Raw genomic sequence first — 18,381 nt, forward strand, 5'->3', positions numbered from 1 at the left:
CGGTCAGACCCTCAAGCACCTTGAATGCCTTCCACCTGACCCCTACCCTGACCCCTACCCTGACCCTTCCCCTGACCCCACTCACCTGTGAAGCAGACCGGACACTTGAAGGTGCCGCCCATCCCTTCGAAACTGTGCTCGATCAGGTGGCACAGGAGCTTGGCCGGAGAGTCAAACATCTGGTTACACAGCTTGCACTCGTGATTGATCCCTTCCTCTGCAAGAGAAGAGCAGACCGTACAAGCAAGAGGGTCAGAGTGTGACAGCGGAGGAACACATTAGACAAACACACAGCCTTGCAGACACACATAAAGGCGAAGGCCCCCGGGAAGCCCGCGCACAGCTGAGCACGTGACTATTAAAGCATAGCAGATCCAATGGCTGCCTAGTCAAAGCACAGCTCCGACACGCGCCTTGGCAACACTGTCCCTGACATAAAGCCCAGCTCAGAGAGGGGTACCACGATTCGGCCCTGACAGGACCTGCACCAGCCCTGCTGAGAGAGGGACGTCCGTCCTTCCTTCTGCCTCCCTCCTCTCTGCGGACCAGATCTGTCCTGTGTGACCGGCCCACTCCCCCCTCCTCCTCCCAGTGCCACTTCTCTCCCGGCCGGTAATTGCCTGCCACCCCCAGTGGTCTGGGCCTTGTGCCCTCCCCCTGCTCGCCGCTCTATTTTAAGCCCGCATGAATGACATCAGCGGCCCCCTCTGCCGTGGGACAGATGAAAGGTGGGCGTCGGGCGCTGGCTGGGTGCCTCCGCTCCTGTCTTATCGGCCAAACGCCACACAGGACTGAGCCGCGCCCGCGCCATCAGATTGCCTCCGCTGTGTTCCAATCCGGCCCCTCGCTGAGTCCCGAACCACGGAATGACACTGCCGCCGGTCCCTGTCCCCCACTTATGTTTGCCTCCCCCGTCTCCCCCGCTGTCCCTCCGCAGACGACCGGCCCCCTTGCCCCGAGGTAACCCGCTGCTCAGCAACAGGGGCACGCAGGGTTAATAAAGTCTTCAATCAAACATCCGTGACACCCCCCTGACCTCTCTGGCTCACCCCCCCCCCCCCCCCCCCCATACCGAAACCACCTCCACTGATTCCAATCTCCTCACCGTCTCAAAGGCCTTCACAAGGGTGCCTTAATCCCTGTCTGCATGGCTAGGTGAGGGAGGGGGTCGGGACTGGGTGCAGGCAGGGCTTAGGGGGATTGGCAAGGGCACTGCTTTGGTCTACTCTTCCCTGCTGCTGTTTCCTCAAAGACACCACGAGTGGGTAGAAGACCTTTCTGTCCCAAACCACACGGAGATGGAGGTTGATTACCATTTAAAATATTACATTGTGGGGAGACGGAAGCAGTAGGTGAATCTTCCCATGAACCCAGAGACAGAGAGAGAGTCCCTCAGCCCTCCGTCCACCATTAGTGTGTCATCGCGCTACTTCCGCTTTTTGCAGAGGTGTCCCAAAACCTGAGGGGGTAAAATTAGCCAGGGTGTAGGGGCTCCAGTAGGCACTTTGGAATAGCTGCAGGCTGCCAGGTGGAATCCTGACTAGCACTGTGACATGTTTGTAGTTTACGCACTTTATTACAGAAGGGAGAGTCATGCCTAATTATATAATATGTGCATTTATTTATTTTTGGGATGCAAATCAAATATAAAATACCTCCCAAATAAAAAGTTAACTGTTACTGGAGGGTAAATGGAGTACGTTGAGAGAGGAGAATTGATCACTAGAATGTCATGCTTGTTTTATGAATTACATTTGGTAGACAAATGTAATCATTAAAGTCCCAGGTGTGTCCCAAAGTTGATGATTCTATTGATCCCCTCATTACCCTCTAGAGTCTAGAAGTCACCCTTTAAGTGTTGTCAGCAACCCCTGACAATGGATAACGGGCTGGGATTCACAGAGAGAGAAAACCCTGCAGACACAACCATAACACGATGACCAGTACTAACTGACCAATAAACACAGACAGACCAACAGAATACTGACCTTAAAACACCAATTGACCAATACAATACTGACTTGAAATCATCAACAGACCAGTAGAACACTGACCAATAAACACAGACAGACCAACAGAATACTGACCTAAAAACACCAATTGACAAATACAATACTGACTTGAAATCATCAACAGACCAGTAGAATACTAACCTACAATCACCAACAGACCAACAGAATAATTACCTACAATCACTAAAAGACCAATTGAATACGGACCTACAAGCACTAACTGAATAATAAAAGTGACCTACAAACACCAACAGACCAATAGAATACTGACTCAAAAACACAAACTGACCAAGAGAATACTGACTTGCACACACTAAGTGACCAATGGAACACCTGCCTACAAACATCAAGAGACCAATGCAATCCTGAATACTGACCTCCAAACTGAACAATCTATTATTTGGGTCAGACATCTCTTACCGAGGTGAAATTAAGTTCAAGAATCAAAGAATGGAAGCGAACTGAGTGAGAGTACACTGAGATGAACATAGAAGGGGGATAATTTGTCCGTCTGACACGAGGGCCTGTGGCCCAAAGCGAGGAGGCCCAGAGTGGTTGCGTGAAAGTGATGCCTTTTTTGGGACAAACACTGTTGTTTTGATCAGTGAGTGAACTACGCCTGTCCTCCCTTTCAGAGCGCGGTGGGAGGGCTGGTGGGCCGAGCTCTGACAGACACAAAGTGGACTGGGGCTGGGTCTGGCGTGCTCTGTGTGTGGGGGAACCATGGAGAGATGACAGGACCCGGGAACGTCCTGCCGGCCTGCTCTGTGTCTCAGAGAGCATTTGATCGGCGAGGCGGCCACGCAGCTGCATGGCTCCCACCCCAGGAGGACCTGCTGGGGAGCAAAGGGGAACAGGGAGGTAGGGAGGGCAGAGGTTGTCTGAAGGTGGGTCCGGGGTGTTTCACTAAGCCAGCCGGCATAAACACTCTGTAACAGGTATAGTGAATACATACCGTTCTACTAACAAATCACTGATGCAGATCATCTGAATAACAGAAGACCATCAAACAACCATCATTCGGTCAGACTACTTTGCATAAACTATCCCTATTTGTGGACAACCTCTCAAGAGTTGATCGATATGCAACCAATAGAAATTGATTCATTGATGACTGACCAGTCAGAGGTGTCCAGACCGGGCCGGCTCCATGACTGTATGGACGTTTGGCTCTAGCAGCACATTGAAGCAGGAAGAAGGTTAAATAGCTGTAGCCTATTTCACGGATCAGAAACGGGACAACAGGAAGGCCAAGCGTTAATGCAAGGGACGGGAGGCAACAGACTGATCTGTTGAGCGGTTGGATCGGTATGCGGGGAGAAAAGGAAGACAGAGAGGGAGGGAGTCGTCGTGAGGTGGGGGGCATTTAACTCTGATTGAGAGGGGGAAGAAAAAAACGTTCACCACCTTCTAAAGTATGAACCATCTTAATGGAGACACTGCATGACGCCGTCACGCATACGCAGAATTAATGATGAGGGCTTGCCAGGACACTAATGGGAAAGAGTGAGGGAGAGAGACAGGGAGGGAAAAGGAGAGGGAGAGAGAGGAAGCGAGACAGGCAAAGAAGGAGGGAGAGCGACAGGCAGAAAGAGATAACGGAGAGAGAGACAGGGGAGAAAGACGGCCCGTGAGATATCCGGAGGACGTGAGACTGAGGAGAGATAGGGAAGACAGACAGGGATCCAGTGAACTGGGTCCAGGAATCCACGGCGAAGTAGGTGATTGGAGGGGGAGAAGTGCGAGGAAACATTTGTGCATTATTCCACCAACCGAACAGACGTCTTATTGTCCAAACAGTGCTTCTCCGGCACGGCCGAATCGGCTGCTGCTTAGACAATGTGCTTCCAGCTAATTGACCAGGGGGAACCAGGTGGTGGCCCGGCTCGCAGCCTTCCCCGAGGACGCGGCGGTCTACACTGGCCCTCCCCACCCACAGCCCCCTTCAGCATGTACCGGCACACAAATGAGCTCCTTGGTTGGGAGCTCGGGCCTCCCCGGGGCCCCGGCCCCACTCCCCTCGCCCCGCGGCCTAAAGCCTGGCCTGGCAATTGATGGCAGGGACGGCGGGAGAGATACCAGGGGAGTTCGGGGGAGCGGGGGCAGGAGGACTGGGTGGTTGAGGAGGTGAAAAGGGGGTGGAGGTGCTGGGCTTCTCTAGGGGGCTAGCTCAAGGTGTGTTGCCATGGAAACACAGAGTGAGAGAAGGGAGAAATGGAGGCATGCTGAGCTTGACCCACGGTGGAGTACGTACACACACACGCACACACACACACACACACAGCTGCACAACTGGATGGGTCCCAAGAGCTCTCTCTCTCGCTCTGTCTCTCTCTCTCAAACCTCTCTGAAACGTACGCAGGCGGACATACACACAAACACAGAATGCTGCAATGCTGAGGTGATCCCTGGAGCTCCTAACACCCACACAGACTCTCTCGCCCCCCCTTCACTCCATCTCTCTCCGACACAAACGTCTTGCTCCCACACTGACAAACTCTCCATCTGCCACTTATCTGTCACGGCCATTCACTCCTTTTCCGTCAGCGCCTTAGTGACTGCCACCGACCATCCCTCCTTCTCTTTCTCGCTCTCCCTCTCTTTCCTTCTCCCTTACCCTTATTGCCCGTTTCCACTCCTCTCCCCGCTGCCTGGCCACCACTCAGGTTCACACGTTTCCTATTATCTAATATCTGCAGTAAATATTTCCGGAGCACGCTCTCTCCGGCTGCCAAGCGTGATGGAGTCTCCGGCTCCAGATATTTTTGGCAGACGTGGACGGCATATGGAGCTGACCAGCTTGGAATCTCCTATCAGATTACATCACAGCAGGAAGCTGGATCTGTCCAACCCGTAGAAAACCACCTCCACGCAAACAGACAAACAAACAAACTCACCTTCCAAATAACACTTGAAACTCCACTTTCCACCAACTCCAACCCCCCCCCCCCCCCCCCCCCCCCCCCCCGCCAACCACACAGCCGTTATTCCACAGCAAAACACCCATCCGTTCTCATGACGGGCTTGTGACCTAAACACTGGCGCTTTGTGGGGGAAAATGGGAAAATCCCACCACGACATGTGCCAAATGCCTGGTTCTGTGGCGGTGTTGTCATTCTCCATGTTTTCCGTTCTTATTGGGTTCTGTCCGCAATGTTGACGGACCAAACTGCCCACTCTGACCTGGAGGTGCCTTCATATAAAGACATCTGGGACCGGAATCCCTCAGACCACCCGGATCTGTGACAAGGTCCTCCATAAAACTAGGCCTATTCTACTGATCTGTTAACCACTGGACTTCTCTACCTAACGCCAACCAATCACATCCCCTCCCTCCTCTTCAACACCTGGACTCCACCAATCGGCAGTAGGTCCGTTCCCCATGCCTAGTAGTCCTGTTCGGCCCTGGCCCGCCCGCCCGCCCACTGTCCATCCAGGCCTCTCTCCCTGGGAGAGCTGCTTCTCATTTCCCCCACACACATACAGATAAAGAGGCAGCCCACAGAGCCACAGACGGGGGCCCCAAGCAAACGCCAGAGAAATGGGAAATTATCAAATAAATGAGCCTGCATGTGCAGCGTGTCGTCGGCTTACACCTGGTCTAGCTATATGCAGAGGTGGAGAAGACATTTATGTCGCGGCATTATGAGTAGAACCAGTACCGGTGACAACTAGATAAAAGAACAGGCATGTGTGAGTGATACGACCATCTCAAACAAATAAACAAATGTAAAGGGTTGAAACATTAGTAATCTTTGGCAGCTTGGTTGAAATGAGAGAAAATATGGACATGTAATTCTGATTATACAAAACTTACAATAACACAAAAGCACACCCAAACCCAGGCCAGAGTGGTTGTAATACGCAGGGAGCATAATGTATGCACATGGTTGTGTTTTGAATGTTAACCGAATGCTCAGAAGTGCACATGTGGGAGTAGCTCTAATCAGCAGACCAATAAAACTGCCACACGGTAAGTCTTCATAAGGGCAAGCCACTCCCAGGGCCTCCATTTATTTCAAGGGTCGCTCTTCATCTTCGCTCCTACACCTCTCACTCACTCCATCCATATGCTACCATATGCCTGTCTGACTGTCAACATTTGTGGCCCCCGTGCTGTGCATAAAGGATGTAGACAGGCCACATTACGAGAGACACTCTGATACAGGCCGTACATAACAACTCAGCAATAATGAAAGGTGCCATTTAGGAACATATGCTTTAAATGACATAAGCCCACTGCTAATACCAGTCTCCAAAGGAAGGCATTGTGACTTTGGCTGTTCCCAATGGGATTTTTTTGTAAATTCAGTCTTTGTTTATATATCACATTTCAGACATACGTACAACACAGTAAACTTAACAGTACAAGAAAAATAATAACTTTAAAGAAAATGAGACAAACCAAATGGGTTACAGATAAAACCAGGCCAAATAACTAAAAACACTCAAGGGAAAAGCAATGCAAAAAAGGTGTTTGAAGATTTCAGTTTTGCCTCCCCTCAGTTACTCTGGCAGACTGCTCCAAAATTGGGGGACCCGAAATGTAAAGGCTACCTCTCAAAGTCTCTTGGTCCTAAACCTGGGAAGGTTATGCCAGTGTCATTGGATCTGTGAGACCTACTGAGTACATACCATAATTTACCTTTATTCTAAAACCCGCAGGCAGCCAAGGCAGATCCTTTGAAAGCAGTGTAATGTGCGTTCTCTATCTGGTCTTGGTCAATAAACATGTTACTGTATTCTATGTTTTGCACTTCACCAATGGCTTTTTTGGATAAACCACAAAGGAGAGCAGCAGAGTGATGTAGCCTGCTCGATTATGTCAAAAAAAGAGTTAAAATTAGTCAAAATGACCCACATAGCCTTTCTAGTGATAACTAAGACTGCCTCGCCACTATGGTGGGCATTGAAAAAAAATACAGTTTACACAAAAACATACATTTTCTTTTAGTTAACAACAAACTTTCACCAGGATTATGCTTAAGAAGCAAAGGTTGGAGACTAAAATCTGAAGAACCTAACTGACTTTTCTTCAGCAGGGGTTTCGCCATAGCAGTTTTTAGTGAACATCGTCATCTTTCATCCAACTAGGTTACCAAGCACTTCGGTTCTGTATCTAGGGCTAATCACCGTGGCAACAGGAATTGACTGAAACCTGCAATCAAGGCTGTTGTGAATAACGTGTTCTTTTTAGACAGTCATCTGTGTGACGGGTTCTCTGGCCCTCACTGAAAACACAGCTGTTTCTGAGGTCTTCAGCACACAACTGTGGCCATTTCCATGTAGAAAGATCCATGACCACTTAAATGCCACAGAAAAAGAGAAGTGTAAATTTAGTGTTAAATTATATACAGTGCATGGCAAAAGTGTTCAAACCACTGACCAAATCTCTCAGATTACTGAATTACAAATGGTCCATTGAAATTTGAAGAAAGCTGAAGAGTGTATGGAGTAAGAGAGGGAAATACTGTAAGACATTAATTCACTATTTGAAATTGTGAATCCAAATGTTGTCCAACTATCCTGACCAACATGGAGCAAACAGGCCAAAATCACTTCAGCACATGATTGTGACATGTTTACATACTACGAACATAAAAATAAGCATTCATGTCCAGTAGACATCTGCAGTTCATATTTTAAGTTACTGATTCAAATATAATTTTTCAACAAAATTGTTCCAATTGTCTGAGATATTACTCATTCAAATGTTCTTGCCGATCCATCCATCAGATTGCATCAACGTGTAGTCCTTTAGACATTCACAGTCCAATACCATAAGCATTCCTGTACTAGCTAATACTATTCAGGTTTCGTTTGGTAAAGGAAGATGAGGGGACATGTTGAGTTATTCTTTATATTCAGGCAGGATTCTACATAGCTGTTATTTTGAATGTTCTAACAGACATTAATTTGTAGGGGGTTGAACTGTTATGCAAGCAAAACATTTCAATATTTTCATTCAAATATTTCCCAACATAAAACTAATGGCACTTTACAATAATTGAAATAATAAAAATATCTAATAATACAACATTTCAATGTAGAGAGAATTGGTCAGATGTCTGAATGCTTTGGTTGTAATATATCTCTCCCTAACATGCATATGAAGTACACACATTATTCACTTTCAAAGTTTCTTGGCACCCTATTATTTATAAGGAGAAATTGTTGGAAGAGCATAATGTACATTATTTGTGCACAAACCTTTATGATTTGTTTAACTTTACAATCAATGCTTTTTGTGTGTCATACATGTTTATATATCTGTAATTAGGAGATGGCCACTAAGCTGCACAACTAAAATGCTGACCACAAGGTGAAACTTTTGTACATATTCATTGCCCAAGACTCAACTTTTAATAGGTCCACACACACACACAAACACACACACCTATCATGGATTGCTAATTGAGGTGATTGAAGATGATGTTGATAATGAAGATTGTGCAATTAGGTGTGTTGTAAATGGTGTTCTAGGCAGGCTGGCATGCTGGCTGGCTGCTACTGAGCCGTGTTTCTCTCTGGTCAGACAGGGCCTTATTGGATCTACAGCCTGGCGCTGAGGGCTGCCGGACCAGTAGGACGCCTGGCCGGACTCACAAGCCACACCACAGACTGGTCATCAACCTTCACAAGACACAGGGGCCTTCCACTGCCCTTACTGGCAGACAGATGTAGTGAGGCAATAGGCAAACACATTGGCACAAAGAGACTGGCTGGAGGAAGAAGAGTTGGAGAACTGCTGATCATTAACCCAGCGGTGGTCAACCATCGCTACACTGAAGTCAGGCAGGACGGCTTGATCTGAATGAATGTTTGCCTTTGAACGGCACAGAGCATACCAAACACCCGGACCAACAATGGCACAGCACCGCACGGATTGGGGTGTGTGTTTGTCCATTTTTGCATTTCTGTGCTTTTATGTTCATATGTATAATCTTGCCGTGCTGTGTTACACGTGTGTGTTCATCTGTATACGTGTGTGTGTGTTCATCTGTACACGTGTGTGTGTGTTCATCTGTATACGTGTGTGTGTGTTCATCTGTATATGTGTGTGTGTGTGTGTGTTCATCTATATATGTGTGTGTGTGTTCATCAGTATACGTGTGTGTCTTCATCAGTATACGTGTGTGTGTGTGTGTTCATCTGTATACGTGTGTGTGTGTGTGTACATGTGAATGCCTAATCCTACGCCCCTGGGTGCAGCTGACGGGGTTTATCCACGGTAGATCTCCCAAATGCGGCTAAAAAGCAATCTCCATGAACCATTCCACAACAATTGCTCATTGTCAGCTCTTCCCTGAGGGAGATGACAGATTCCTGGGACTTAATTTCCTGTCCCTCACCCCCCACCCCACCCCCCCAATTCACCTCCCCCCTCTCAGCTGTGAGGGAAAAATAATGACAAACAACAACCCTAACGGCAGCATATTTGAGCAATCACACAGATATGCAAAAAACACCCTCTCTTACTTTGTAGCTAGCTATGGGCAGCCAGAGGTGCGTGCATGCTGCCCTGCACTTCTCTTCGTCTCCCCTACTTCTTATCAACTCAGTGTTCGGTGGGCTAGTTGTGAATTATCTGGCCGCCAATGAGGGCGAGAACGAAAAGATCGGAGCAAATATGAGGAAGCAGCATGACGCTAATAACGCACCTCCAGCTGCTCAAGTTAACCTGCAAATGTGTCCATCTGTAGAGAGACACAGAGAGGGAGAAAAAGACAGAGAGAGAATTCTAAAGAGCTGCTGTTTAAAATAATGGGCTCCAAAATATACATTAATGAATATTATATTTAAAAGGGTTTAGAGCAAGAGAAAACATGAGAAAATGTTATAAGTGAATGAGAAACGGAGGAACAATATTATTTACTCATATAAAGAAAATCCAGAAATAATTATTTTTATAAGACAACTGATAGCTAACAAGCAAGCTAATAGTTGTTTATACGTTGCTAAGGAGTTGCTTAGAGAGTTCAGCTACAGGCGACCTGATAATGTTAGTTACAAAAGCTACAAAGTTATCAAACAATTAACAAAAGGACAAAAGAATAATGTCAATGACAAATAACATGAAAATAGCCACAGTACCATTAGGTTAGACAACTTAGAGAAAAAATATAAACTAATGGTCGGCTGTGTTTGGATTACAATTAGCCGAGTGCATATCAGCTTTTTAAACAATGTATCAACTAAAATGGATACACTTAGAAGCTCCCAACTCTGCAACATCGCAATCAAATATCCAAAGGAGTTTAGCAATGAGGCAGGAATGAAAAAATGTAAAGCAAAGGTCTGTAAAGAGCACACAGAGACCCTCATAGCCTACTTCACACAACACAAAGAGAAGAAAGTAGATCTATCATTCACAGAACGTCCAAACGATTGGCATGTAGCCCTGCGCAAGGAAAACAATGATCTCAAAATGTCTGGAAACAAGTCCATGAGACAACTATACATGGAAACAAACTCTAAATGTAACCATTATCTACAACCCCATTTCCAAAAAAGTTGGGAGGCTGTGCAAAATGTAAAGAAAAACAGAATGCAATGATGTGCAAATCATTAAATCCCCATATATTAAATAGAAAACAATACCAAGACAACATGACAACAAATGTTGAACCTGAGAAATGAAAATAAATGCTCACATTTAAAATAAAACTGGGACAGAGAAAGACTGAAAACGTTGTGTAAGGCTTAAAAACTAAACCTAGTGGAATATCAAAAAGCTAATTAGGTCAATTGGCAACCGGTAAGTAACTTGATTGGGTATTAAAAGATCATTCCAGTGAGGGGTTCACCACTCACTTAAAGATGGGCAAATATTGCCACAATTGAAGAATAACTTATCACAATGTAAAATTGCGAAGAGCTTGGGGATCTCATCATCTACGGTACACAAAATCATTAAAAAGATCTGTACTAAAAGAGTCTGTGTGCTAAACAGGCCTGCCTGCAGTCCAGACCTGTCACCCACTGAAAACATTTGGCGCATTATGAAATGAAAAATACAACAAAGGAGACCCTGAACTGTTGAGCAGCAGAAATCCTATACCAAACAAGAATGGGAAAACATTTTACTTCCAAAACTACAGCAATTGGTCTCCTCATTTCCCAAACACTTACAGAGTACTAAAAGAAGAGGTGATGCAACACATTGGTAAACAAGCGTCTGTCCAAACCTTTTTGAAACGTGTTGCTGGCAACAAATTCAAAATGGGCATGTTGTTTTCCAAAAACAATAACATATCTCAGTTTCAACATTTCATATGTTATTTGATAATTTTGTTAACATTTGATAATATACTATTTTCAAATAAATACAGGGATAAATGAGTTGCACTGTTCTTATTTGCATTTTACACAGCGTCCCAACTTATTCGGTAACAGGGTTGTACTCCAATAATGGAACAGTCATGACCGAAGGCTCTGAAACCAGCCCAGCTCCGTTTGAAGAGGAGTTCGACATATAAAACCTCTTGTGGACATTTCCTCTGACACTGCCTGCACTTCTGCCAGCTGCTCTTTTAACCAGAAGACCTACTGTCCATTATTCCCTTCTTCACCTGTAGCAGGAGCAGCAATTTCACACCACCCTACTTTAATTGGAGAGTACGAGAATTGAGAGAAGACCAAACCAGAGTGTGATAGAAGAGATTAGGCATTTCCAAGAAGAGAGTCGTGCCTGAGTGGAATAACAGAGACATATTAAGACAAAACGAGAAAAATATATAAAGCGGACCAATGATGCACTACAATAAAAGCTGCATACGGGGAAGAAACAGCTGCTTCAGAAAGAGAGGGATGTTGATGTCCTCCGTCAGCAGCTTCTGACAATGTCATCAACAGAACAGCTCCATCAGCTTAGAAACCCTGACCACTCTGAGCCCTGTGCTGGCTTCAACCCATCTGACTCTTTGGGCTCATCCTGTCCTGCCAATCTTCCAGCCTACAGCCCACGCTGACATGCCTACCTAATATCTGTCCAGGGGATCTCCCAAAACTATGGTGGTGATAGACTCAAATAGAAAATTCCTGGATAATAGGAGATTATTCCCCAGACAGCAAAATTCTGGTGTCCCACTAATGACAGCGCATTATAATTGCTCTTCCAAACCAAGCTTGAAAATCCTGACAACCGGTCACACACCGGAACAAATGACCTGAGCACAAAAGAAGAAATAGAGTCAAAATGCCATTCTTAAGTGGTTCAACATGGTACTAACTTCTGGCTGCTTTCCTGATATCTGAAACCAGTGACTGAAACCAATGACTTCCCCCATCCAGAAACAATAAATACATAAGAATCTGTGTTAACATAAACGGTTTTCTTTAGAATTCGGTATTTAAGAATCCAAATCTTTCTTCAGCAATTGAATTGAATTATTAAATGTCAAATTGGCTTTATTCCTAACCACTGCACAACTGATTATATATACACCTTACACACACTAAATAATAAACACCCGTCCACCAAAAATAAGAAGGCAAAGTCTTTGGTTGCTTAAATCTTTTGAAGAAAGCATTCGATTCTATTTGGAATATTTCTTTTTTTACAAAATTCTATAAAGTGGACTCAGCGGTAGGGCTGTCATGATTATGACGATGAATTGTCGCACAAAAATTGCAATTAACAATGTAATTGTCTCTATTGTAAATGCTATGCCACTATTATAGTGTAGCCTAATAATACTGAAAAAATACACGTGGTGGCTCCCAGAGATGATTCTCTTTATTTGTGGTATTTGCACTTTTGAACGTCACCTTCCTGGAGCAAATCCAGCAATTTGCCTCCTCCAAATTATTGGGCACACCTCTTTCATTTAGCTTAAAACCAAAATGCATCCAGGGCGGTGCAGCAGTGTTCAGCCCTGGAACTACCACTAAATCAATGTTGTTATTTATTACTGTTCACAAAACGCAGCCACAAAGCAACGACAGTAACATTTCACTGTGCATTGTGATGTTTCATCTGTTGCTCTGCTGCATATTATAGCCCAGTTATTTCAAACAGGCTTCCGTACGTAGCAAAACACGTTTTGAAATTTAATATGCAATGGGACAAAATATATTTCTATCCATATATTTTTATGCGAATTATCCAATTAGGAAATATGTTTGGAAATCACAAAATTGTACTAACAATATTTGTAAAACTATTTTACAAACGCTTGAGTGTTTTTTTCTTTTGTCGACCAGAGTTGATGCAAGCGATAAGCGACTAAAACCTGTTTGCCTATTAAATAATAATGTTGCAACATTACATTACTGTGCGCTAGCAGACATTTTCCACAGTCCCTGGTCTCACACTGATGGAGTCTTATTATTTAGATTTCCTATCTCTAACTGTAGAAGGTCTCCTACAGAACCTGAATATCCTGAAACAATATTGCAAGAATTAGGCCCTTGCAGTAAATCTCAACAAACCAAAAATCATGATCGGCCAGAAAAAAACAAGAAAGATGTGTTCCCCTTGAACAACACCATAATTGAACACACTCAAAACTGTTCATACCTTGGTCTGAGGATATAAAAGAATGTAGAGCATTGTATGCAATAAACAGAACATATTTAAAATAAACATCTCAATTAGAATTTCACCAAACATATTTGATAGTGTAGTCCTACCAACAGACATTTACTGAAGCGGTTTGGGGACCACTCAATAAAATGCACTTCATAAGATTTGGGGACCACTCAATAAAATGCACTTTATAAGGTTTCGGGACCACTCAATAAACTGCTTTTTAAAAGGTTTGGGGGCCACTCAATAAACTGCTCTTTAAAATGTTTGGGGACCACTCAATAAACTGCTCTTTAAAAGGTTTGGGGACCACTCAATAAACTGCTCTTTAAAAGGTTTGGGGACCACTCAATAAAATGCACTTTAAAAGGTTTGGGGACCACTCAATAAACTGCTCTTTAAAATGTTTGGGGACCACTCAATAAACTGCTCTTTAAAAGGTTTGGGGACCACTCAATAAAATGCACTTTAAAAGGTTTGGGGACCACTGAATGAAAGGCACTTTAAAAGGTTTGGGGGCCACTCAATAAACTGCTCTTTAAAATGTTTGGGGACCACTCAATAAACTGCTCTTTAAAAGGTTTGGGGACCACTCAATAAACTGCTCTTTAAAAGGTTTGGGGACCACTCAATAAAATGCACTTTAAAAGGTTTGGGGACCACTCAATAAACTGCTCTTTAAAATGTTTGGGGACCACTCAATAAACTGCTCTTTAAAAGGTTTGGGGACCACTCAATAAAATGCACTTTAAAATGTTTGGGGACCACTGAATGAAAGGCACTTTAAAAGGTTTGGGGACCACTGAATGAAAGGCACTTTAAAAGGTTTGGGGACCACTCAAACTGCTCTTTAAAAGGTTTGGGGACCACTCAATAAAATGCACTTTAAAAGGTTTGGGGACCACTCTATAAAATGCACTTTAAAAGGTTAGGGGACCACTCAATAAACTGCTCTTCAAAATGTTTGGGGACCACTCAATAAAATGCACTTTAAAAGGTTTGGGGACTACTGAATGAAAGGCACTTTAAAAGGTTTGGGGACCACTCAAACTGCTCTTTAAAAGGTTTGGGGACCACTCAATAAAATGCACTTTAAAAGGTTAGGGGACCAGTCAATAAACTGCTCTTCAAAATGTTTGGGGACCACTCAATAAAATGCACTTTAAAAGGTTTGGGGACCACTCTATAAAATGCACTTTAAAAGGTTAGGGGACCACTCAATAAACTGCTCTTCAAAATGTTTGGGGACCACTCAATAAAATGCACTTTAAAAGGTTTGGGGACCACTGAATGAAAGGCACTTTAAAAGGTTTGGGGGTCAATCAATAAAATGCACCTTAAAAGGTTTGGGGACCACTCAATAAAATGCACTTTAAAAGGTTTGGGGACCACTCAATAAAATGCACTTTATAAAATGGGACAAACAACCAATTGAAGCCCCATATCCAGAATCCTGTCAGAAAACCCCAACCAACGCATGCAGGGCAGAATTAGGCCGCTTCCCATTGGTATTGGAGATACAGTAAATTATCATTAAAATTATGGATACACTTAAATCAAAGCCCAAATTCAAGTCTCCAATTCAAAGTGCTCAAAACCCAAGAGCTGACACCAGAAAAGCGTCCCCTCAGTCAGCTGGTTCTGGACCTAACCAATCAAACTGATAACAACACTGCTTCAAAAGCAAAAATCGAAACAAACACAATCATGAAGCAATCGAAGGACTCATACTCAGAACATTGGAAAAAAAAAATAATAATCTAAGAAGACAAACTCTGTCAGAGATCTGATATAGAAAAAATACTTACCAAGAACAGACTAAATGACCACCACTTGGCTATAGAAACTGGCAGACATAAAAAGACATGGCTACCCAAACAGGAGCGTAGATGTAGTCACTACATGACAGGGGAGATACAGACGGACATGCACTTCTGCTTTACTGAGAAAAATATTGGTCTCCAAGAAACTCCATATTTGAAGAGGTGACCAAATGTATTCCACATTTCAGATCATTACACCCACAAGAAAAACAAAATACTAATGGGTGAAGGGGGAAAGGCTCCTCTAGCAACCAAATGTGTATTTTTCTGCTGTAGCCTAAGGGACACTGACTACACCTGTATACAAAAGAAATAAACCTGACCATAATAGTTTTAGTAGGCAGATATACTGACTTTCGAGATGATGTTGGTAGTGAAGGAGTAGAAGAGATAGTTGTTGTATTGCATTATTGTACATTGCTGACATTTCTCCCAACTATTAATTCTAATCTATTTCCACTGGTACTCTCAGTTATCATTCTATTGTTCTTATTCATACTATGGCTTTTTGCATATTATCTCACTGATATGTATTGCTTTATTTTATAACTATTTATATTGTATACATAGATGCTTTGGCAATATTTGCGCAATTTTTTTTGCTGCCAATAAAGCAATTTAAATGAGAATTTGAGACACAGAGAGAGAAATAGACAGAGACACAGAAACAGAGAGAGGTATAGGAGATAACCGTACATAAGGAGAAGTGCCTTTTCCAGCTTCCTTTACAATAATGACTTTGCAACATTCCAACTCTCATGTTAATAAAGCCTCCCCCATTTCTGAGAGAAATGTACAAAGAAAGTACATTGAAGCGGATAGTGAGAGCTGCAGAGAGAGATGCAGAACGAGGGGTAGAGAGAGGTAGACATGGAGGGGTAGAGAGAGGTAGAGAGTCTCTGGCTGAGTGCCTGCTCTGTGTCTGTGGTGGTGAGGGGAGCAGTAGGAGTGACCTTGGTCGTCCCAGCCCCCTGCCCTGAGTCCGACTGTGTGCTGCCTCTGGATGCTCCACACTGGGCCAGGGCGCACCGAGCCAAGCCCAGCCAAACCCTACCACGCTGTGCTGCGTTCAGGGCTGTGCTCACGGCCCCCACACTCGGCCATGGCAACAGTTTTCGCAGCACTCATGGACGTACACACACACACACACACACCACAAACAGTATATCCATTCACCCCCAAAAAGTGGATAAAAAGTGCCGACTTAATGAAGACACTAAATCATTTGTAGGTCATGAGTGTGATCTTCTGCCAGAAGCATCAACTGCTACAACACTCCCTCTGACTCTTCACGCAGCGTGTCAGCTGACTAGCTGATGCGTGCTCAAAGACGGTGTAGGTTTCGGAGGCAAAGAAAAATAAATACAACTGAACCAAGTCTAAAGGTTTGAAAAGTACGACTGGCTGAAAAGTAATACACAATCCATATTCCAAATGTAATTTGTCATCATGATCTCTGAACCACGTCGCCATAACACTGATATATTTCATTTTCTGAGAGAGGAAATCAACAACTATCAATTGGACGTCATGCTGGGAACAAAACAGAAAAGGAAATTGCTGCCAATCATGGCTCCTATGTGAGAGCATATCGGTGCATGAGACTGAAGTAATTCTACAGCCATGTAGGAACCACTGCCTGTAGGGCCAGTGTCAAACTGGTGATCAGCACAAGGTTATTACCGCAAAACAAACAAGAAACACAAAAAAATGAAAACACTGAAAACAAACGGAGAGAGTGCCTCTCAAACAGTGTTCACGCCCCTTGGACTGTTCCACATTGTATTGTGTTACAACATGAAATGAACATGGACTTAATTAATTTTTCATTTTGGGTTGTGCTGACAGTGATCAACACAACCAAAGGCCATAATCTGAGGAAAATAAAAGCAGCAAATTCCTCATGAATTATTGATTGCGTAAGTATTCACCACCAGCCAAACCAGATGAAGTCTTGGATATTCATGGGAGACCCACTCAGGTTAAGCACAGGTCACACACATAGTGCACATTGTTCTAACTTTAGTCACTTTATGGATTTTGATGTTAAAATTAAAGGTGTATAAGGTATAATTTTTCTGCATGAGGGAAATGCATATCTGTTTATTTTTATTACAGAAATAGTCAAATGTTAAACATGGTGGGGGATCCATAATGATATGGGCAGCCATCTAGTGGGAGTCATTGGGTCTGATGATTGCTCTGCTTGGTGGTGTAACGGCCAAAGAATATGAGGCCATTTTACAGGACCAGGCAAATTAATGCAAATTAATTACTTAAAAATCATACAATGTGATTTTCTGGATTTTTGTTTTAGATTCCGTCAATCACAGTGGAAGAGTACCTATGATAAACATTACAGACTTCTACATGCTTTGTAGGTGGGAAAACTTGCAAAATCGGCAGCGTATCAAATACTTGTTCTCCCCACTGTTATTCTGTCCATCCCCTTACACACGTGTGTCATACATGTTTATATATCTGTAATTAGGAGATAGCCACTAAGTCGCACAACTAAACTGCTGACCACAAGATGAAACTCTACATATTCATTGCCCAAGACTCAACTTTTAATAGGTCCGCACACACACACACACACACACACACTATAAGTATATGTATATGTATGTATATCAGATATCAAATACACTCATTCGGGCCTTGGTTTGTGAGTTACTGTGGTGGCACCAGAGCCCGGTGGTGAGAAGGTCCAGATTAGGCTGAGATTCCAGGCTGATACGGGAGGAGACCATAAAAGCATAATTAGCTGTAGTGAGAGGCCATCACACTGCAGAATGTAGACTGGCCACAGACTGATCCACACACAGCCTTCCACCCAGACCCTCTGTCCCGTCACCCTGCCTACCACTGGGTTCTATTGGCTCCACTTAGCCGCCAGACAGGGGCTCCTAACCCAACGCCAGGGCTGTTGGAAGGTTAGGAGGGGTACAGAGGAACACAAATATTAATAGCAGTGTGTCAAGGACGTGACTTATTAAAGATGACGGAGCGTTAC

At 44.0% G+C, this 18,381-nt stretch overlaps 1 protein-coding gene across 3 annotated transcripts in view; it reads right to left on the minus strand.

Annotated features, from left to right (window-relative positions):
- znf423 (zinc finger protein 423) overlaps positions 1-18,381 on the minus strand; it is a 120,988-nt gene that overhangs the window by 12,639 nt on the left and 89,968 nt on the right. For all 3 annotated transcript variants that reach the window (XM_029115082.2, XM_029115081.2, XM_029115083.2), the window contains one exon: positions 86-217. In XM_029115082.2, coding sequence (XP_028970915.1) covers positions 86-217 — 132 coding nt within the window. The remainder of the gene's footprint in view (positions 1-85; positions 218-18,381) is intronic.

Source organism: Esox lucius, chromosome 19 (assembly GCF_011004845.1).
Source record: "Esox lucius isolate fEsoLuc1 chromosome 19, fEsoLuc1.pri, whole genome shotgun sequence".
NCBI lineage: Eukaryota > Metazoa > Chordata > Actinopteri > Esociformes > Esocidae > Esox > Esox lucius.